The sequence below is a fragment of the Tachypleus tridentatus genome, chromosome 9, assembly GCF_004210375.1.
Source record: "Tachypleus tridentatus isolate NWPU-2018 chromosome 9, ASM421037v1, whole genome shotgun sequence".
Taxonomy (NCBI): Eukaryota; Metazoa; Arthropoda; class Merostomata; order Xiphosura; family Limulidae; genus Tachypleus; species Tachypleus tridentatus.
The window spans coordinates 106,630,025-106,653,342 of record NC_134833.1 but is presented as its reverse complement, the minus strand read 5'-3'; the positions used below and the strand labels follow the sequence as shown (position 1 = coordinate 106,653,342).

The 23,318-nt window shown below is 30.1% G+C and overlaps 3 protein-coding genes across 28 annotated transcripts in view; 1 reads left to right on the top strand and 2 right to left on the bottom strand.

The window, feature by feature from the left end:
• Window positions 1–7,176, top strand: part of LOC143225983 (uncharacterized protein C19orf47) — a 46,368-nt gene extending 39,192 nt beyond the window's left edge. For all 11 annotated transcript variants that reach the window (XM_076456280.1, XM_076456290.1, XM_076456287.1 and 8 more), the window contains 3 exons: window positions 729–897; window positions 2,505–2,681; window positions 6,815–7,176. In XM_076456280.1, the coding sequence (XP_076312395.1) occupies window positions 729–897; window positions 2,505–2,681; window positions 6,815–7,062 (594 nt within the window). In that variant the 3' untranslated portion in view covers window positions 7,063–7,176. The remainder of the gene's footprint in view (window positions 1–728; window positions 898–2,504; window positions 2,682–6,814) is intronic.
• On the bottom strand, window positions 5,800–20,384 carry LOC143225985 (uncharacterized). Of its 16 annotated transcripts, none has more exons than XR_013014238.1 (7): window positions 20,199–20,312; window positions 18,296–18,446; window positions 17,212–17,253; window positions 16,460–16,583; window positions 11,928–12,017; window positions 7,863–7,898; window positions 5,800–7,058 (listed from the first exon to the last, which is right to left on the bottom strand). XR_013014238.1 is itself a non-coding variant. In XM_076456296.1 (7 exons), exons 1-3 carry the CDS (start codon window positions 20,239–20,241, stop codon window positions 17,225–17,227), a joined length of 261 nt encoding a protein of 86 aa, XP_076312411.1. In that variant the 5' UTR covers window positions 20,242–20,381; the 3' UTR covers window positions 5,800–7,058; window positions 7,863–7,898; window positions 11,928–12,017; window positions 16,460–16,583; window positions 17,212–17,224. The 16 variants fall into 16 exon arrangements, 8 of the variants coding, with proteins under 8 accessions (XP_076312411.1, XP_076312414.1, XP_076312407.1 ...); XR_013014235.1 differs by having other exon boundaries at window positions 18,296–18,472; window positions 20,161–20,270; XR_013014237.1 differs by having other exon boundaries at window positions 18,296–18,472; window positions 20,156–20,234.
• On the bottom strand, window positions 18,477–20,004 carry LOC143226931 (uncharacterized; the record flags this gene model as incomplete). The annotated part of the gene is made up of 1 exon (XM_076458490.1): window positions 18,477–20,004. A coding segment is annotated over exon 1 (1,395 nt), but the record flags the coding sequence as incomplete, so codon positions are not given.
• Window positions 20,385–23,318: the final 2,934 nt, after the last annotated feature.

The following is a 23,318-nucleotide window of genomic DNA, read 5'->3' as shown; positions in this document are numbered from 1 at the left end:
CATTTCTGTTTGATCAGGTTCAGACTGTTGAAGTGGATATTAGGAAACTAGACTGTATACATTAGGTGTATTATGAAATGTATGCAAGGTGAAAAGATGTTTTTAATATGACAGCACCAGGCTGATATAAAGCTACAAAATTAATATACCTTAAACAAAATGTTCACTTAATCAGTATTTCTACTTCCAGATTACTAATCTGCAGTAAGTTATTTTTAAAGGATGTAGTATTAGCTCATAATTGAGATATTTTGCCTGGAATATCAGTTCACAATTTTGGTATTTTAGTTCCCTAAATATATAAGCTATCAAATAGCTCACTAAATAAGTTATAACAGAAAAAAAGAAAAACATCTTTATAATTTATCAATGCTACCATCTTTTGTTCAGCTATTTCATTTTTATTTTGAGAATATGCTTTAAAAAGTTTCTTTTTTTAATGCTCATTTTTTTCTCCTCATCCAAAAAAAAAAAAGGCTTCATCAGTAATGTAATTAGCCGTCCAGTATGTGTTTGGTGTCATAGTTGGCAAAGTTAAGACTTAAGTTGTTACAATCAAGTGGTACATGTGCTCAACCAACCTCAGGTAGGATATCTTGAAAGTTAGGCATATAGATTTGTTGATTTTAAAACAGAAGAGAATCATTGGATATATTTGTATTTTTCTGTCATAGCCTAACATTTTTCATTATTATGTTTAAATGAATTTATTTTTGTATTATTAACAGACCTCCTCTGTGTTCAAACGCTTGGGAGTTACTAGGCCTTCAGAAATGCCAACATCTTCTACTGTAGATGAAAATGAAACTGACACTAAAGATGCTGCTGCTGCTCTTCAGTATCGTGGAGTTCTAAAAACATTTTCTACTACTCCAGGGGATCTTAAAGTAACCAAAAGTAAATGTCTGAATTCTAAACAACCAAAAGAAAAGTATATCATAGAACACAGAAAAATAGCAAAGAGCATGAGATTGATAATATTTGCTTTAACGGTTGACAGAAGAATTAACAGAGTTGTGATCAGTCTTAAAATATAGAATTTTACAAAACTAATATTGAAAAAAAAATGTATATTCTTATCATGTTGATTTTACATGGAGATCTAACCTAAAGCATATATTTAAAGACAAATGATATGGCTAATTCTCTTACTTTTATCTATTCAAATCATATTTTATATTTGGGCTTATTCTAAGCATGCAAGAATAATGCAGCTAAGAGGAAACCAAGTTGTAGCTTGTTAGCACAATGCTTGTAATATTGCTATTTATTATGTGTCAGTTTCTGATACAGACTAAACATAAGTAAGTGTAAAATGATTTTCCCTATTAAAATCACAATATAATTCAGTAAAACTTTATTTTAACCAAACAATATTTATTCTTAAATTTTGGTTAAGTAGGTAGCACACAGGATCACCTACAAAAGTTGTAATATTTTCAAAACAAAACTCAAACTCGAGTGCTTTCAAATAGTTGACTATTTGAAATCGCTCAAGTTTAGAAAATATTCTTAAATTTTAACATTTATATTCATGTTTCTATCAGTATTGTTCCTTATAAAAAGTCAGTATTTTACAAATAAATATTTATAATAAAACCCCAAAACACAGAGTTGAATGGTTGCAATAATTGTATTAAACATTCTAGAAATGCCACTTCTAGCATTTATAAGCCTCTGGTTGTGTGTCAAAAGAAATATTCTTTAAAATTTGAATACAGAATCATTTATAATGTGTAGTTAAAAGATGTTCTTAGTTTTAAACTGTATCAGTTAAAGAGTTAATTTAATCATGGAGTATCATTTGGAAAAGATTGTGAATAGTTGAAAAGTTCATAAACAGATAAAATTGACTATTAAAGATTGTGTACATTATTCTTTTAACTACAAAAGTATGTAGAAATGGTAAAATCTCCACTTTAACTCTTAATATAGTGTAGAATTTTATACTTTATTGTTTTAATGGGATATATTGTTTATTTAGCACACTTTTTTTGGAATTTTAATTGTTTCAAAGATTTAGTTATAAAATTATTGCTACTTTTAAAAGTATGGAGTTCATGTGATTTTGGTTTAAATGCCAAAATGCAGCAAGCTATTGGAAACCAAGCCCTAAAAATAGTTATAAAAATCATGTAAACTGCACTTGTTTTTTCCATGTCTCAATAGTAACAGATCTATTAGTTTCCAGTAGTTTGGTTTGCTAGCTGTTTAAAACTCTTAACTTTTAAAGTATTATAGTGTTTATGTGTATACATATGCACACACACATACATAGTATTTTATTGCCCAACTCAACTGATGATTTCTGGTATTCACCAAAAAAAATTCTAAAGTACTGATTTGTCACAAACAAAAAATAGATCTGAAATACTATGTTTATTCTTATCTACAACTGATGTTTATACCTGGATATCTTGTAAAGCTATAATAGCCAAGAGATTTTTGAAATTAATATAAAAATTGGTCATAAACTTTATAAAACTTTTAATAATTTTCTCCAGTTGTGAAGAAAGTTCCAGCCATAGTGACATCTAGTGGGCAGAAAGTCAGTATTATGAGGAGATTAGGTCCTAAAATCACTACTGCCTCTAGTACATCTACTAGACGAGAACAACCAAGTCTAATTCTGAAAAAGTCTTTAGTAGCTGTGGGTGCAGCCTCATCACATGGCATTTTGGGTAGGTTCTTTGAATATGCTTGAACCAAATCGAGAAATATGAGCTTTTAAAAAGTTTTAAAAAACTTTAGATGCTGAAAACAATTGTGTAAATGACATGTTTGAAAGGGTTAACGTAATGTAAAATAGTTGCACTTAATGAATTAAACATTTTCCGATTACACTTAATCAATGTGTTGTATTAAAGTGAGGTCTAGTGAAGCATATTTATGATTGTCAGCTGCAGCTCATTGCAGAAACTTACTGCTTAATACATGTAAGAGTACTTAACACTCCTACGAAAAGACGTTTCTGGTCCTGATTTCTCCAAGCCCGTTCCCCTGGCTGTGGTTTCGCTAGATAGTAGATAGGGACAGTGGGAATCTTGTTAATCCATTCATTAATGGATTTAAATGGCAATTTCATTTAAATACAAAATTATTAGCCTAATATTAATAACCTTTCAAGTTGCTCTGGGGCCTATTAGGCCCCACTTTTCGTAGGAATATTAACAGTTATAATTAAAAAATAAAATTTGAAACTTGTTTTGGAAAATGTACCTTTAGAACATACTTCTATTAATATTTGTAACTTATGAATAGTTGAGTAATGCTACTTTACATCCATGTTAAGATGCAATATACTATATTAATCGTTGTGGATGAACAATATTATATTTCACTTTTTGTCTGCAAGTTAAACTTGAGATTATACAAATATTGAAATTAGGCTTTTAAAAATGATATTTATTTTATCAACTTCACATTTTTCTACTTGTTTTTAGTTTTATAACCAAACCAGATTGAAATTTACATCAATTTCTATACTTTGAACACATAAATAGATATGGTCATATATAATAATGTATTTCACTTATTATGTTCAACCTGCATTATTAATAACCTTCCAAATGCTATATCTGTTTTGAAGTGACTTATTTGTTAATATTATCAGCCTTTGTTCTAACATTTATTAAATTTTCTATGAGATGAGTATTGCTGTAAGTGTAAGTTTAAGGCCTGAGTAATTCATTCAGTTTCAACACTTGTTAATAGTAAGTTTCAGTTTCTGTTTTTCTTGTAAGAAACAGTTTCATTTATATCGAATGATGTTCTTCAGGCTTAATGTTTTTACATCATAATCTCACTTCATTGGTTAAATAGTATTAACTAACATTACCATTAAAACTGTTATGTAAGTGGTGAATATTTAAATTAATTAAGACCTGTAATATAACCTTTCCAGAAACTTTCTCACACAGTAAAGTTTAAGTTTTTTTTTCTGCTTTAATCAGTTACACATAATTTGTATCTGCATATTTTTCTCAGAAATGAAAGGCTATTTTGATTACCAGAGCAAGAGAAGTTTGGCCATTATTTCTAACATTTTTTTCTCTCTCTGAGTTTGCAAAAGAAATTTTAACTGATCATAACACAAGTTAAAATATTGTTTTACTAATTTAAGGTAAGAAAACATCAACAAACTCTATAAAGTGAAGGTTCAAAGTTATGCTAATTCTCAAGCTGTTTTTTTTTTTTTAAATACTTTCACTAGTATAAAGCTGTTTACCATAACCCCATTACTGTGATTTGATTCCTTTGTACAATATGTTATCTTTCCAAAATCAGTCAGCTCAGCATTTTGTTCTGGATTTTATTTTACTTTTATTCTTTCTTCTAAAGCAGTGGTTCTAAACCTTTTTTATGTTCTGCACCCCTAAAAAATTTTAATGTTTTTGCACCCCTCACAGTAATTATTTATTTAAGAATAAAGGTGAAGGTGGCCAAAACAAATGTTATCTCGAACCCCTGTTCTAAAGGAATAGTTTGAAACACACTGTTTGGATGTTTCATTTTATTATTATGTTCCTAGTGTAGAGTATTCCTTTCTCACAGAACCACTATTTCTAATTGAATGTATGTTTGTTTTTTGCATGAAATCTGTTAGTTGGAATTTCTAGTGTAAAATACCAGCTTCTAAATCAACCTTTAACTTTCAGCTTATTGACTTATTTTTATACTCTACTACTGAAGTCCACATATTGTATTGAGTAATTTTTGTGTTTACCTATTATAATATTCTTAGTGTATGTAACTGACCAAATTAATTGAAAGAAAGCACTCACTTTCTGTGTACAAAATAAAGGAGACCCCAACAATTAATTGCAATATTAATGGAATTTACAAGGTTCATGATATTAGAAACCCATATAGGGACAAAACATTTTTCCCTATTGCAAGGAACCCAGAAGATAGGACTCATTTTTCACTCAACACTTATTTGAGGGACCTGTGCATATATCTGTAACTTAAATAAAATTAAGTACACTATGCACTTCCATTACAGATAAAGTGTATGCACTATATCTACCTTTAATACGTAAATGTGTTGTATTTAAGCAATAGCTGTGTATCGTCATCCAAAGAATGCACACGTTTTTGACAAACAGGTTCTTGGTGCATTAAAGACGAGGAATTAAATGGTAAATTCCTTTATGTAACACAGAACGACTTAATTTCATGTAACCAAGTTATGCTTGAAAGATGTTTTTATTTTGAATTATTCACCTGTGGAAGGTACAGGAAGTATTATGACAGAGCATTCTGCATATCATTTGAAAACAACTAATAGAATGTACCTATTGAGGAATTTCTTCATAAACTTTCATTATTTCAGAGACATTTCTGTTAATACACATTTAAGTATGAAGAATATCCTTTTGCTCTCTCTTCCATTATCATTGAAAAATAAGTTTTATTTTGCTCACTTCCCGAGATTCTAGTCCCTTACTCTCTCTTCGCACAAGTTCATATTTTATTTCAGAAAAAAAAACAAACAATTGCTTGTTTCCTTTTGTTCCAAATTCTCCAACATTGTTAAAGTAGCCTTTCAGTACTTTGTTAGGAGACCTATGAAGTTGCCTTTGATTTCTTTTCTGTCAGATATATTTGATCCTTCAAGACTAAAATTTCATTCAGGCAGAAAAAGTATCATACTTCTGTAAAATGTATGTTTTTGCCATTCTGCCTAAATAGAAAACAACTTTCGAAACTTGCTGTTCACTCCTATTCATAAGATTCACCAAGCATATTTTTCAAAGTTAAAAAAAACATTTTTGCACAATGGAGACTTTTCAAGAATTTGTTTCTGGCCAACTTTATTGCTTTTGTAAAAGAAACCCTTATATGGTTAAAAATCTCACATTTCAAGGTTGCTTTGATAGCAGTTAACATAATTACAGTGTCATTATCCACTGCTGGCAATTTTCTCTCTCTCTTATACTTTATTACATTTTGCTCCTAAGAAAAATGGTCAAACATTTTAAAAAGAAATAAACCTGATTCTAGGGCTTAATGTAAAACAGTTGTTGACAGACAGTAACTTCCCTGTTTTTTTTATATATCTATTTCTTTACTGATATCCTTCATTGCTTATATGTATATATAAAACCTATAAGGAGAACCATTTGTTCTATCAAAAATTTTAAATTATAAAATTGTTTCAAGTATAAAAAGTAAATTTAGTAGTAGCACAGTAAAAGGTAAAATGATAGAGAACCATATCATCTTAAAATTTTTTTTTTAAATTGACAATGTAGTCTTTCAAATTACTTGTTACTAGATTATTTGCATGTTTATATGTTTAGTATTGTGCAGATGAAGACATTTTTTGAAAGTTAGTTGACAGCTTTGACTACATTTCAAATCTTACACTATTGCAATACCAGAGGTGTAGCAAATTCTTCAATTAAGAATGTGTGTCAGTTAGACCTAATAAAGTTAATTATTAATACCAGATGGTTGGTTTTAAAGAGCAGAGAAATTTTGATATACAAAGTAGTATTAGAATGAGTAAAAACTTTGTCTTGTATTTTTAAAAATACATATTTTCCAAAATTAGTTACACGTTACAAATCCCTTGGGAGGTGTCACTGTCCTGCCTTATAAATTCTGATATTTATCTTCTCAATACAGTTACAAAAAAAAAGATTATCCTTCTAACTACTTTGTTTACAGACAGGGCAAAGATTTTAATTGGATAAAAACAAAAGTGCTCTTATATAAACCACAGCATTGAGATTAATTAACGCTGGCTATTTGTTTCTTCAATATTTTCTTTCAAATTATGGTGTATAATTTTTTTTCATGTTTTCAGTTGGTAATGATGTTACACGATCAGCCAGCATCAAGAATCGCCTTGGTCAACAAAAAGCTTTCATGTCTGCACAACATCAATCTACAAATGTCCAGGTGGGTCAATCATCCTTGAAATCCAAGAACACCAGAACCCTTTTAGTAACAGCTGGTAACATTGTAGCCAAAGCTAAAGCTACAGCCACAGGAAGAATGGTAAAAAGTGCTGGTGAAGGAAACCAGACAGTCTTCCAGAGACTTGGTAACTGACAACCAAAAATTTGTTTTATGTCAATTTATTTATAGAATATCATCTGCAAATAAACTTTTGATTGTATAAAACTATTCCAGTCCTGATATAGTAAAATAAAATTGTGAAATCTATATTATTTAAGTACAAGTTTGCTTGGTTCTCAAATGCTTCAGGATAATACAAAGCAAAATAACCTTTATGCACTTGTTGTTGTGAATAATTTACAACCTTACTGTTTTATCATAACATAACCACTTATTTCTGAGTGTAACAGATAACTGCTACAAAATTTGTTTAACCTCTAATTCTTTCTAAACCCCCATCTTGTCTGTTTTCTTCACTTGTGGAGTAACATATATTTATAATTTACAATACATGGTTTTACACTAACTATTAAATAATAAATCTTGTTTAGCATTCAACTGGTGAATATTTTATCCTTCTTCCTCATAGACACATTAAAAATGGGTAACAGCTTGCAATGTCACTTTATAACATTTATGGTATGAGCAAAAAATCCTTGGATTTATACACAATCTTTCTTTCATGAAAATATGTAAAGATAAAGCTAATCCCACTTATGGAATAACACAACAAGAGATATTTCTTTCTTTTTTTTGGTTGGTATAATGATTTATTTGTTAAACACAAGTGAAATAAATATATAATCTACTGATGTTGACAATCATACAACTTTGTTGCAGGAAACTACAGGATTGAGAATACTATTAATTTCAACAGACACAATTTTAATCACATCAAAAATTTTTAATCAATACCTTCACTGTATACTACTAAACATAAAAGCAGAGCTCACCTAGACACCTTAATGTTGCATTTCCCAGGACTTGCACTAGAACCAAAAATAACAGCTAAACATCATTTTTTTAAACTTGAGAACAAGAATCAACTGTTTTTAGGTTCACAGCTATATGATCATTTTGTAAGACATTCTCATACTGATTGTTTAAATTACACAAAAATAACTGGCAGTAAGATGAAATAGTTTAATACAAATATTTATAATTATTCAGTATAAAAGACTACTTTATCTACCATTAAAAGCAACTTAATCAATATTTAATTTTTTTTTTTGTATAGTGAAACAAGAGCTACAGAAATCATTTATAACTGACAAATAAGACATCACAAAAGTAGCAATTACACCTGTGATTTCTTAAGATTTGTATTTTGATGGGTTTAGGTATGTTAATGTGTTCTCCACTCTTTTTACATTTCAGAGATAAAACTCATAAGCAGAACTAAAACTTGTTTATTTAGCATATGCATGAATAAAGGTTAGATGATTCCAGTAACTGCTTTCAACTAAATATTTTCAAAACATCAAATATGTATAATACAAATGTACAGTCAAGGCTGTATTGTCAGCAACAATTTACTTGCATACATTTCTACAAGATAAACAGATGTTTGGATAGAAGCATAATCAAGTCTAGACATGTAAGTGACTATGTTCACTGCTAGATATTTATTTGTCAATGTCAGGGGATGACATGTGTAAACAAAGTTTATACTCTTTGTTATAACAATTTATTTAAAGGCATTGGTGATTAGCTTATTACAGTTTGAACAGCCTCACAATCATAAAAATAATCAAGGACAAGGCTCAGTAAAACAAACATTATTTTAGCATCACTGAATAAAATGAGAAAGACTTAAACCATTTATACTTTTTGCAAGAGATATGACAGAAATAATCTTATTTCACTAAAAGTAAAGTAATATTAGTCAACTCTACTACTGTTAATCCACAACTAGAAAGTTTTAAATTGAGTGATAACCTTATATTCTTTTATTCAATAAACACTGAAAGACAAATAATAACATTTATAACTATGAAGATCATGTCACTTTTGAAGTATTATTGTAGTTTATTTCAATAAAGTACACTTCCATGTGACATTTAAACATATACACAGTATTTGTGACCTATAAGAGCATGCATGGAAAATTGAAAACCGTTACACTTTCTGGTGAAAATATGTATTCCTATCTTCAATTTAAACTACAAGTCATACTTGATTTTTTTTTTTTAACATTTCTTGTGTACATGTAGATGAAATATTAAATCATTGGAATTGTTTTATGCTTTCCCATTACACTCATAGACCTATTAAGAGCAACTCTTATGGATGCATGGTCATTTTTTTGTGTATTATTAAAAATATGAAACCTTTTTATACTACAAAATTTTTAAATTGTATTTTTCATGTTAGTTAATCTTCATAAAAAAACCACATGCATATTTGAATGTTTTGTTTTATGAGTTTCAGATAAAATTTGAGAACTACACTAAACTTGTTTACAAATTCAACTATTGTTGATCTGCAAAAACATGGGTGATTCAGTAAAACAACTGAAGGTGAGCTAAGCACTCTACATTGACAGAAAGTTATTTTTAAAATAACTTCGAATAAGCAAATTTAGTAACCAAATATTCAGTTGTGTGTGTTTACAAATTAAGTGAAATGCCACAACTCTAAATTTTGACATTTTGCTAAATGTAAATTCTGTAAATGAAAAAAAGGTATGCGATACTGTAGAACTTTATTTCTGTATTAAAATTATGGAGAAAGCTGTAAGAAGTTATTAAACAAAACTGACTGATAGCTCAACTTTCAAATGATTTTGATTTGGACAAAATAAGCAAGCATTTATCCATTTCAAAAATTTTTGAAGCTATATATATGGAAGCATACATCATATATTCTTATATATATATAGTTTTCATAGTAGGATTTTGGTAAAATGGATTAAAGAAATATACATCAAGCAGTAAATGGCAACTAAAGGAAACAACTTACAATTTGTTTGGATGAGGAGCAGCTTTATAAATGTTGAGCAATCAACTTATTAGCAATTTTTCTTGTGGCTACAATAATAATTAAAGTGTCAAGTTAACATATTACTGAAAGGGGTTCATGCAGACTTTAGAAAAGAAAATTTCAGAACCCATATTCATGGGTCAAGGGTTCTTGAACCCTTCCCCACACAGAATTAATCTTGCATTTTGTGTTCATCAAAAACACACACTGTGGAAAATTCATGTCTCAGGTATAGTAAAGAATGAAACATACAAAGCTAACACAAAATATTCAAACCTGATAACACTAAGCTTTTCTAAAACTGAATACATTATTTCATGATGAATGTTTCATTGAAAGTGAAGTTTCAGGATTATGACTTAAAAACAACAATTTTTCAGAATTTCCCTTCACTGAAATTATCTATTTTAATATCATATTTTTAACCTTTTCCAATTTGACTGTTTTTAATATTTTTACTTCACAAATGTCTTTTAGACCTCTAACTATTAGACAGGGAACTAAGCACAGTGTAGACAGCCAATCAAGTTACAATTACATTATGCACTTAGCTTGAGCTGGTCTAATGGAATTTTTCCCTCTTACTTTTTGTTATATAACCTAAAGTTTCTAATTTTACATTTCAAACTTCGTTGAAAAATATATAAAAAAGAAACTGACATACATTAGTGCTAAAATCTATAAGCAATTTATATTCAAAAGCACACATCCTTCAAACTTTCTTCACAAAATCATTAATTTTCCTTTCAAATATATGTTTTAGAATTTAAAAATATATATGTTACTATAATACAGTGCCCTAAACTTACTTCAATTGACTTTGTAGCTAAATGATAAATGAGTCAACAAATCCTGTTGGTGGCTCTCTTGCTCTTAGTTTGAAAACATGATCACAAACAATGAAACAAGGGTTAAATATCTATTTATGGCCACTAAAATGAAATGACCATAAAAAATATTGCAAATAAAAACCTGCTCTTTTCTTGGTTATGAATAGTTTAACAAGGTGATATTGGGAATTAATGGCATTTTTTGAAGGACAAAATGAAATAGGAATGACGTGTATTTGACACTTTTTCTATACCTCAGTGAATGAAGGAAGCTGGAAGATCTGAACTATTTTCTGACTTTCCAGTATCTATAGTGTGTTTGTCTCTTAATTAGTTGGATACTCAGAAAATCATATAAGGGTAGAAAGAAAATATAAACTAGGCAATTTGGAGTACAGATGTGACACACAGTGATTTGTTTGGTTTGTTTTGAATTTTGCACAAAGCTACATCTGCACTGACACATAGTGAAGACTTAGAATTTATTCAAATACTTCCTTCTAAAATTAAGAAGTTAAACCTCAATATAAAAGTTTTATTTGTAATCCTCTCATGATATAATTTATTATTCATTTGCATAATCTGTGAAATCTCTTAAGTAAAAGTTTTTTCAGGAAATTTCCATGCTTCATGTCATTTTTTATACCTTCATAATAACAAACATTCATTGATATTGTTTAAATCTTGAATGTCTGTAATGATTGTGATGTGCAATTTAACCCAGATATTCATGAGTTACTTTAATGGCTCTGTTGTTCATTTTTTTTATTTTATTGAAATATTTATCATTACATTTGGTTTAAATGCTCAGGAAGCAGTAACAGTTTTGAGACAGTTTAATTCACAATCCTTTATGTCAGAACAAATGTTCAAAGCACACCAAATACATGGTATTTACATACTGATCTTCTGAGAATAAGGAGGATATCAAGATTTAGTGTGGTGAAATACTCATACTCTTTGGATTTTGATATACTTTTGTGTATAGCTTGCCATAACTTTGTGCCACAAGTAATGTTATAAATCTGATAACTTGTTTAACCATCCTAAGTAATTAACATAGTAACTTGTCAGTAAAAATGTAATTTTTAAAAATAATCTAGTTAGGATATAAGCAAAAATACAAAGTTGTTAGATTACAACTACTTATATGCAATCAAAAATAAGAAAACAAAGCCTAGTTAGATCATCCACAATGTAACTTACCATTTCATTGTGGTACCACAAGCTTGATGTATGTATGGTTTTGCTGATCTTGTACTTATCCACTTTTTTCATACATATTATGTTTTTACACTGGTACAACATACAATAAAATAAAAATATATTAAGTTATTATTTTATATTCTAGCTTGTCAATATTGGTAGTTTGAGTTCTTAATTTACACAAAACTACAAACTTAATATTTTGACATCACAGACATCTGATTTTTTAAACAGTGCTGCATTCACAACATACCACTTAGCTCACTAAAATCTATATTTGAAAGTGTTCTTTTAATATTTACTTCTAAATCAAGAAATTGACTAATAATATTAAAGTTTGTAATCAAATTGTAGAATATAATTCAAAGTTATTGACATAAAATTATGAAATACTAGTTAAATAAAACTGAATGCAAATCAACAAACAATGACATGGCCTTCGACCTATGGCCTGCTGCAAAAGGGTTAATCTTCAGCGAAAATAAACTACAATCTGTATAAAGACCAGAAGATAAAAGCTTATTCCTGTTTTAATACAATGTTATTCATAAGTCATTCTAGCCAGTTTTCTATTCATGTTATTTTCTATTTTCAATGGTCCACAGAATATATCCTATAATAGCCTAATCAACAATTTACGTGGTCAGACTGAAGTAAATACTAAGAAATAAAAAAATGTCAATCAAAACATATGGCTAAAAACAATTACCAATTTCAAATGTAAATGCTGGAGGCACCTCACATTATTCAAAATTTTAAAATTCAAATAACAGCAAACATTGGATGAAACAAAAGATGTAAAAAAACCAGTTTGCCACTATTAACATGGCATCATCAGGTACTCAGCAAATTGTACATGACAATTAAGTACACCCAGTTGATAACATCACAAACATAACCTTGAGTTAGCATAATTATAAACTGACTTCTTGTGTTTTATTTATTAAAGATCTGTACTCCTTATTAAAATGGCTTCTTTTACTTTGTTTATTACAATTAGGTTCTCAATAAATAATTTTAAAATGTTATTTTCAACAAAATATTTTGTATCTTTACAATATTGGTAGACATGTGACAGAGCATCCCCACGTTCTGTTATTCTAGTAAAATTCCTACTAGTCTCCCCAATATAGATTAATTACAGTCCATACATTCTTCACTGTAAAGTACTATTTTCTCAACAGAAGTTGGTTTAATTTTATTTTTTAAGCAATACAAACATTTAATAAATAAAAACAAGAAGCAAGTTTATACGTATGCTAAGCTCAGAAGATTATGTTTGTGACATCATCAACTGGGTTATTTAATTGGCATGTGCTGCATACCTGAATATTTTTTCTATCCCATTTTAGCTGTTCTTTAATTTAAACATTTTGTGGTGTGGGATACTTCCAACATCTGTATTTATACTGAAAGCTTTTGTTAAGGAATTAGGGAGGTTGTTTGTTCTTTCATGTTGCTAATTGTATGAATTTTTTTGTTTATTTGGTGTGAAATGACAAGTTCATTAAGACAAAACTTAACTCACTATGGAATTTTTACAGAATGTAGATTTATAAAATTACAGGAAACCTACTTACATGGTAAAAAAGTTGAATTGGATATTACATTTTTAAAAACTTGTAAAAATGAAAGACTTAATCCAACTTTTATTTTATACAAGTTATCTAAACCAAATAAAAAATGTTAAAAATTGGCATTTCCATCACCAGATAAACTACCTAAGAGACAAGTACAACTTAAATATTAAGAATAAAATTATTTATATAATAGGAAACTAGTGTTACAAGGGACTTTGGCTTTGGAGTTTTAACGTTGCTCCATTATTAATGCAAGTACCAACCAATGAATCTATTGATTGTACTTTCTTGCTTCATATCAGATGAGAATCCAAGTATGCACTTCCTTCCTTCCAATGTTTTAAACCAAATGTTAATTTTTACAGCAACACTAACTGTATTTCAATTAATGATGATTATAAAAATAATCATATTGAGGATTCTTTCTGAATAAAGTATAGGTGGTCCATTAGCATCTGTTATAGGTAACATCTTATGAACACATTGGGGTATAAAGTTAAAAGTGCAGCTAATTTAGGACAATTATTTTTTTTGTCAGATATGTTGATACCACATTTCCTAGCTTTGTTTCTGAACAAACAGCTGTCATGGGAAGTAGAATTTATATTTTTAAATTGAAGGTACTTATATAAGCAGCACATACTGAACCGTACTTGAATTGGCCATCAGCTCATCATGAATGTCAAAAAAGTTGGGATTACTATAACGTATTGACTACTGCAAAAACTAATTGCAGATCAAATTAAAAACTGGATAAGGACATACAGTGTTTAGAAAATGTACTGGTAAAGAGAAATGATTATCTTACTAGTGTGGTTAGAAAATACTTAACTGATAGGCTGACAGAAAAAAGAAATTTCATTCAAATGCACTTGGAACGGCTGGTATTGGTTTTAACACTAACTGATAAGGACAGAACAATGTTTCGACCTTCAGGTTAAGAAAGAGAGTTTGAATGTGACCACTGATGGACATGTCTTAGAAACGAGAGTATAAATGGGTATGGGATTGTAGAGGTTGTTGCAGGTGGATGTTAAGTTATTAATTAGTATAGGTATAAAGGTGTTCCTTTATATTGGTTTAATTTTGGTTTTAGTTACCATATAAGTAGAGCTTCTTTGATTTTGCATTTTTTATATTTGTTTCCCTGATTAATATCTGGGTGTTTTCTATGGTTATGTTGTATTTATTTGATTTACAATGTTCAAAAAATGAACATCTTGTCAGATACAAACAAATTTAAACTACTAAACACAAATCCAACAAAAACACATGAAAACCAGTTAAACAAAATACTACTACAAATGAAAAAAGCCAACACAATCTCAAAACATTTATTCTCACTTACGAAAGACCGACTCATGCACACCACAACTATACAGTACCCTCAAACCTGATTGTCTACTAGGACCCATAATGTCGACCTACGAATCACATAACTACAACCTCAATAAATATATAGCATGGGCATTTTCTAAACATGTAACATCTGCCGGCTCCTTTTTCAAAGACTCTTTTAACTTTAAATATATTCTTAATCAACTAAATCATAAAGCCTTAATAGCCAGTTTTGATGTAATCTCCCTTTTCACAGAAATCCCATTAACTGAAGCCTGCAAGATAGCTTTAGAACTTTATATCCAAAATCCAAACCCACTGATGCACATCATCCCCAGCAACCCTTATAGAATTCACGAGCACCAAAACTAACTTTATGTTTAATAACCAAAAATACCTTCAAATAAATGGTATTTGATAAAGTATGGGAAATCCCACCAACATTTCTATGACAGATTGAATCTCAAGTGATCAGTTCAGCCTTACACCCACAATTATACTGGTACAGGCATGTTGATGATACAATTAACAGATTCACATCTACAGAACACACACTTGGTTTTTTTCAACCACGTTAACTCTACACCATGTAGGAAGGTTGAAATGTTTTTCTCTCCTTATCAGTAAAAGTGTTAATACCCATACCAGCTGTTCTGAGATACATTTTTATTTCAAGTGGGTTTCTCTTCATCAAGAATTCATTCAAATGATTTGGTTTATTATGCAATTTCTTTTGTTCTTATTAAAACACTATGAAAAGAAATAGAAAGGATGTATAAACTTTAAATCATAGATAAATTTATTTTTTTAGTATGAAACAAGTTGAATACAATCTTAAAAAATGGTATTAAATCAACTACACTTGAGAAAGTGGTATTTTGTAGTAAATAATGTACTAATTGTAATAATCTGTATAGGGAAGACTGGTAGGAATTTAAGCACTAAAATAACAAAATACAGACATGCTCCATCATGTCTACCAATATTTTAAAAATATAAAATATTGTAATAAACATAAAATTGTTTGTCGAGAACCTAACATTAATAAATGTAAAACAAAAGAAGTTGTTTAATAACAGAACACAAACCTTTAATAAAACACGAGGAGTGGGTTTATTCTTATGCTAAGCGAAAGATTTGCGACATCATTAATTGGGTGTATTTAATTGTCATATACACCTATGGTGAGCACTTTATAATGCCACATTAACGGTGGAAAAACACTGTTTTTAAATATATTTTTTCTATCCCATTTATCTGCCTTTAAAGTCACTGATTCTTCCATTCAATAATTAAATGGAGAAGCACACTGCATCACCTTCTTTAGAAACAGTTGCTGAAATATGGTCAATAGAATAAAAATATTCTTTACTCAACTAGTTATAATTTTACAGTAAAACTTAACTAATTGATTTGGTTTCTAACTTAATTACAATTTTATTTAAATATTTTAAATTTTAAAATGTGCATTTCTGAAATAAATGCTGTTTGGTATAACACACATACAACCCAAATATTAATAACCTTTTGAATTAAGCATTACCTTCATTTAAGGATGATTAAAGAAATTTTACTTTTGTTTCAACTAGAAACTGCCTATTTATTTTATATTACCTATTGCTCAACACACACATTTACATCCTCCAACATCTAAAGACTGCATCTTCATGTTCTGACACTGGAAGGTGTGGAAGAGAACTTGATCTTAATCATTGATGTTACACAATATGCCGCCAAGCTATGAAATTGAGATAAATTTTCAAAAATGTCATTACTAAGTGCTACTTTTATGATGACTTTATTTGACAATGAAAACTGAATTTTTATAGAAATAATTAAATATTGATTGTTGCTAATTATAGATAGAATGTTTAAACAAAATATGGGATAAAACATTAACTTATTTTCAAATTTCACAAACTGAAGAACATTTCTCTGAAAACAACATTAAAAACTCACTACCAAGTGAAACGTTTCTTAAATTATTAACAACACAGCATGCACAATGACAAACATATGTATAATAGAAATAAAAGTAACTTTTACAAAAAAAATCTGTTACCTTTCAATTTCACATACACATTAATAATACATGAAATTTGTGACACACACAAAATATTTTGCCCTTTCTTAAACACCTTTCATTTTTTTTCTTTATAATCCAATAATCTTGTATTTTCTTCACAATGGATTTATGAAAATTCATAATAAACAAGCATAATACAACTTATCAATTAGAACAGTGAAATAACTAATACTTAAGTAATGTCTTTTTTACACCTTCAAATTACCAAATGTTTTGATTGAACTAAAAACATTTTTAATACATGTAAAAAACAATGACAACTACAAAGCTGATACACTACCATAAATCTTGATTTAAGTTTCTTGATAAACATCTCCTGGACCTGGAAGGAGAAAAAACCTTCAAAAGCAGAAGTTTGCATTACTTCAAATGTTTACTAATTAAAAATTGAATGGCACTGTCAAACTGTATTAGTAGCATTAGGGGAAAAAAAAAAACTTGTATACATCTACTTAACTTGTTCTTCTGTTGAGATTTTAGTAACTTATTGTGCTGCAAAACTGCTTGTTTGTAATTAAACCATAAATATTCTAATATCCGCAATTTTTCACAACAAAATTTGTTAATTTATGCTGAATGTTCCAGAAAATATTTTAGCTAAATAAATATTGTTGGATTAATTTAAGGCTTTTTAAAAAATTGAAGGTAATAAACTTTAAAATCTTGCAAATACAGATTTATTCAATGTATTTCTAGGTGGTGTACATAATATGACACAATATTACCATTAGATGCTTATCATGCAAACATCGTTTCATGATTAAGCACAAAACAAAACAAAGGGCTATCTGTGCTCTGCTCACCACAGATATCGAAATCCAGTTTTTAGCACTGTAAGTCCACAAACATACAGCTGAGCCGTTGGGCAGTCATGCAAACTTTTGTAGAGTGTAATTTCACATGCTTCATTGATTAGCAGTCCATCAATTAAAAAACATTTCTTTACAAACAAAGAACTAAAAATCTTTATTTTTGTAGCTTTAGTTAGTTTGTTTGTTTGTTTTTTGTAAAAATATACTAAGAGTTCAAATATAGGAATGTGGACACTTGCTACATTGAGAACTCATGTATTAATTCCAAACACCTCTAAAATGAAAGTCTAGTCTATCAAATTAAACAAAATCACTAACAGAAATATAACATTAATAAACAACTTTGTGTATAACATATAATCATGCAAAAATAATGCTCACCTGTTGATTAACATGACAAAAAAGAAAGGCTAAATGTCATAACCATGTTAAGCTAGTTATGTATGGAAAAAAAAATCTTTTCTCACAGCAAACCTGTTATGCTGGCAGAATGGTTACAAGATGGACAAAATTCCAAAGAAACATGTTTGTCTGAAACATGCAAACACACACCAGAAGTATGTTCAGTATCCTCTTCACACGCTCCACGTTTCTCTATTGTTGCACCATAATGTAATGATGGTTTCATTAACTTCTTGACTTCTTCTGTCTTTGGTTGTTTGGCTTTTGGTTCCTCACTTTTGTCCAAACAGGATCTTTTCTTCTGCAGTGAACAGTTGAAATTCAACCCTGGTATATTTTTAATACCCTTAATAAGTGTGGAAATTTCTTCAATATTTGCTACAACACCTCTAAGATATGACACTTCATTAGTTAAATTAACAATTACTTCTCTCATTTCTTTAACACTTTGATTTAAAATCTCATTATCTTTTGTTAGCTTTTTTACAGAATTCTCCAACTGTTCAACATATTTCTTTTTTTTCTTTCTGTTTTCTCTTGCTGCTATAGCATTTTTAGACAAACAAGGTAAATCATTTAAATCAGAAACCTTCAACTCAGATTGGCCACTTAAGTTACAGTTCTCAAAATTGTAGTTCGAGTTATCAGAATCATCACTCTTGCTGGTATCACCTGTAACACTATCAACACTATTTGTAAACTTACTAGTACATCTACTTTCTTGCATTTTCAAGATGTAATTTGGTTCTAAAGAACATTTTTGTACAAGTTTAATTTTATGTGGTAAGTTTTCACCTACTTTAAATACTCTATTATCAGATTTGTCATTAAAATTAAATAAGCAAGAGCTGCTTATTTTAGAACTTACTAGGTCTTCACCATTCAAAGAAGTTTTAACTTCTTTTGGACAATAACAACATTCAGGTAATACTTCTGCAATGGTAGACCTCACACATTTTTTTGTATTATCATTACCAATTAGTTGCACACCAGGTTTAAAATTAGTTGCCACCTTTATTATTACTGGCTTTGTAACTCCTGAAACTGAACAGTTCATTGTATTACACCACTCTGATATTTTTGTCATTTCTTTACCTGCTTCTTCTCTAACACAACTCAAGTTATAGGGAGATATAGGATTAGACCTGTTTTTATTTTCAGTCTCAGTTCCATTGAGAGAGCATTTTATAGTGTTGTTCATTTTTGCCTTGAGATATTTTCCCTGACTTGGAGATGCAATAACTCCTAAAGTACTTGATGCAGTAGTATTAACTTCATTGTCATTGTTAATTTTATTAGTAGTCAATTTATTTACATCCAGAATATTGCTTTCATTACTTTTATCAGCAGTAATGCAATGAATGTTACTGAAAGTGAAAACAGTACCACTAGACTCAATATCTGAAGCAACCAAAGTTTCATGTTCAGACAAGTTCACTACACTGGTGTCATTCTCTTGAACTCTGGTTAAGTCAGAAAGCTCAGGAAATAACTCAGTACTAGTAGAAATTTCAGGAAAATAATCTTCTACTAGTTCTAGATAACTTGCTGCACTGCTAGGAGTCGTGGGATGAAGCATATTGAATAATACTTCAGAATTACCATTAAAGGGATTATATTCTTCACCTTCTTTCTTATCAGTGTCAAACTCATGGTCATGGTACACAGAAAGGCACGAATCCTTTCCACTACCGCTCATATCAAAACAAGTATTCGTAACATCCATTAAAATTTAAAGAACATTTACAGTTAAAATTAGCATCTAAAGGTTAATTATATTTTCTTCTACTTATACTTCTTTAATTCTGTTAAAACTTGTATTACCACTGTTACTTCTGTCAGTATCTTTAGTTTATGTTAACGTTATGCTGAACGAAATTTTTGATTGACTTCCCAGTCTATTCAAATATAGTAACGGTATATTTTTCGATCAAATAATTACACACACATAATGATAGCTTTACATACGTAATTTACATAACATAAATAACAATATTGTATATAATATACCTTACTTTTTTTAAAAAGACAATCAGATCAAACACACATCTACCTATATACTCTCCTACTGTATATTCGCATGCAAGGACTTGCATTGCTCGATATTTCCCATAAGGCAACACTACATTGAACGTTTTACTTGCGTTTGTTTCCCATAATGCAACATTACCTTCAACTTCCGCTTGTTTACCATAATGCAATATTATCTATCTTATTTGCACCCGATTATTACATATTTTCGTAAAACATTTATCGCAGTGTTAAATGGCCCAGCATGGCCAGGTAGTTAAGGCACTCGACTTGTAATTCGGGGGTTCGAATCTCCGTCATACCAAACATGCTCGCCCTTGCAGCCGTGGGGGCGTTATAATGTACGATTAATCCCACTATTCGTTGGTAAAAGAGTAGTCCAAGAGTTGTCGGTGGGTGGTGATAACTAGCTGCCTTTCCTCTATTCCTACACTACTAAATTAGGGACGGCTAGCGCAGATAGGCCTCGTGTAGGTTTGCGCGAAATAAAAGAAAACCTTCTGCCTCGTTAATTTGTTAAGCTGTCTTGGTAAGCTCATGAAGAAAATAATATCGAACAGACTGTGAAACAATTTACTATCAAACATCTAAAACGCGCCAAGAAAGAACAGACAATCAATAAACCAAGTTAAATGATTAACGAAATCTGTTTATAAATCATTTAATAATAATCAAGCTACAACAGGTGTATTCTTAGTTTGTTTTTTTTTAATTCGATAGTGTTTGGTACAATACCATAAAATGCAAACTAAGACAGCTGAATGACAGTGAAACCACAAATATATGGATATCTAACTTTCTGGCTAACAGAAATACTCAAGTTAATGGAAACAATGTGTTATTAAAAACATTTAATATCACGGCAAGGATCAGTTCTTTCGCCACTCTTATTCATCATATTTGTAAATGACATCTTATTCCCCAGCTTAACATATGCATGTCATTATTAATATGCTAACGACGTATCATTCTAGAAAGTACCAAGAAACCTCCTAATACCAATCACTGATTTTAATTCTTAAATGGTGCGACAAATGGCGAGTGATAGTAAACCCAACAAAAACAAGCAATATCTTTTTTCAGAAAAACTACCTGAACATACGAAAGCTCTCAAGAAAATCAGATTAAAGTTGGAAGACACAGAAATAAAAATTAATAATAATATTAAATTTCATCGCCTTTTACATTCGTCTCACAAGGAATAAACATGATCAAAACACACACGCCTCGATCAGCAAACGTATTAACCATTGCAGTGTAATTGCAGGTAAGCACACAAACTGCATAACACACCCAAAACATTCTTTAAAATATACAACAATAGAATACAGCCGTCAGTGAATGTATAACATGCCAGACAATAAATTTAAAAAAAAACTACAATTACAACGATACAGAGCAACCAGGCTTCTAAAATTTAACTCCGTAAAATATACCCATAAAATTAGAAACCCACTCACTTTAAAAATAGACTAATTGAGCTGGCTGACAAGTACCATAATAAAGCGGCAAAAAAAAACAAAAAAACTGACAGCTGTGTAACATGAACACACAAACACTTCTATCAAATACATACAATCATAATAAAATCTGTTTTGCAAACATGAAAACACAAAATAAACCATACTTACAAGGGCTTGAAAATTATGTCATGCTGTTCATGACTACCACGTTTATTTTCACTTACAGCCACGGTACAGAACAGATAAATTATATGGTGTTTGTCCTGTGAAAGTGCGCTTTCTTCAAGTACTCGGGTTTCCCCCACAATACATTTCAGCCAGCATTTGACCCCTTGGTTCCAATCCCTCCTGAAAAATCCCCGCTAGTACAGCGGTAAGTCTACGGATTTACAACGCTAAGATCAGGGGTTCGATTCCTCTCGGTGGGTTAAGCAAATAGCCCGATGTGGCTTCGCTATAAGAAAACGCACACACATACCCTCCTAAAAACTATCGTCGAATGGAATTGGATGGGAGGAGGGTAATCCAATTCCATTTGAAGAAGTTTGTTTAACGATCAAATTTGTTTCAAAATTTAAAAATAAAAATAAATTCAGAAGCTTGAAAATCCAGAGCTTAATATATAAATAAATCTATATCATTGTAATACATGATATGATTCCAACTTGATGTTTCAGACGCACACCTTGGTATCTTCATTTCACTTTTGCACATTACCAACAGTCATTATATCTCTTCCCTTCTGCACATCATCAATCAACGAAGAATAATATCCTCAACGACATGATCCTCACATTTTCTCCGACTTTCTTCACAGCTTTCTCCTTACAGCTTCTTGTCAATATAACTAACCATGATTCTGGATACTGTGGTCAGTCAGTTTCAGGTACGGGATTGAAATGGAACATTGGTTCCACAACATCTCCTATTGGAAATGCAAGCAGCCATCATGTTGTTTTCTCTTTCTTCAAACAAAATTCCTCGGTGGACTCAGCAGATAGCCCGATGTGGCTTTGCTATAAGAAACCACACACACACACACATACGAACAAAATTCCTGCCACCGTTAACTTCTTTTTGGGTGAGGGTGAGATGGGTAGAGAATGCTAGATGGTTTGTGAAATTTTTGAAGCTGAATACTATATTTCTTGTTTTTCTTGAATATTGTTTATCTATCATTATTAATATCATTAAAACGTTAAAAGTTTGTTAGATTAGGTAAAATAATGATTAATTATAATTATTCACCAGTTATACTCGCGAGAGGCTCGTGCATTAAGCAATTCGATACAATAACGTAAACTGCACGCTTGTCGAGTGATTTACAACTTGTATGGCGTGATTATCAGCTAACCTTGAATCAAAGGGTAATAACGCCGAGTATAAACAAGTGTATACTGTTATGAGTTATTGTATAGAAACTCAGATGCTTACTGATCAAGTCTGCTCCACCCCTGTACTACTATATCTTGTTCCTGCCTTGCTTTTACACGACAGCCTAATAATATATAATATGTACATATATATTATCTCACAGTCTTTTGTTTCAGTAAATACTTATTGCATCGTCTATTGAACCCTTCCTTTTTAAGAAGCTTGTGGTATATTAAAAGGTAGCAGGATTACTCTAAGCCTTCCTGAAAAGAAGGGGATGAAGTCCCGTCTCACTCCACCCCCTT

Bases quoted from the DNA above. Each gene is read 5' to 3' on its own strand.
- LOC143225985 (XM_076456292.1), bottom strand. From the start codon at position 20,241: ATGCAAGTCCTTGCATGCGAATATACAGTAGGAGAGTATATAGGTAGA. The intron at 18,447-20,160 runs GTAAGGTATATT...TGTTCACTGCAG, and splicing joins TGATTGTCTTTTTAAAAAAA to AAGAAAAGATCCTGTTTGGA.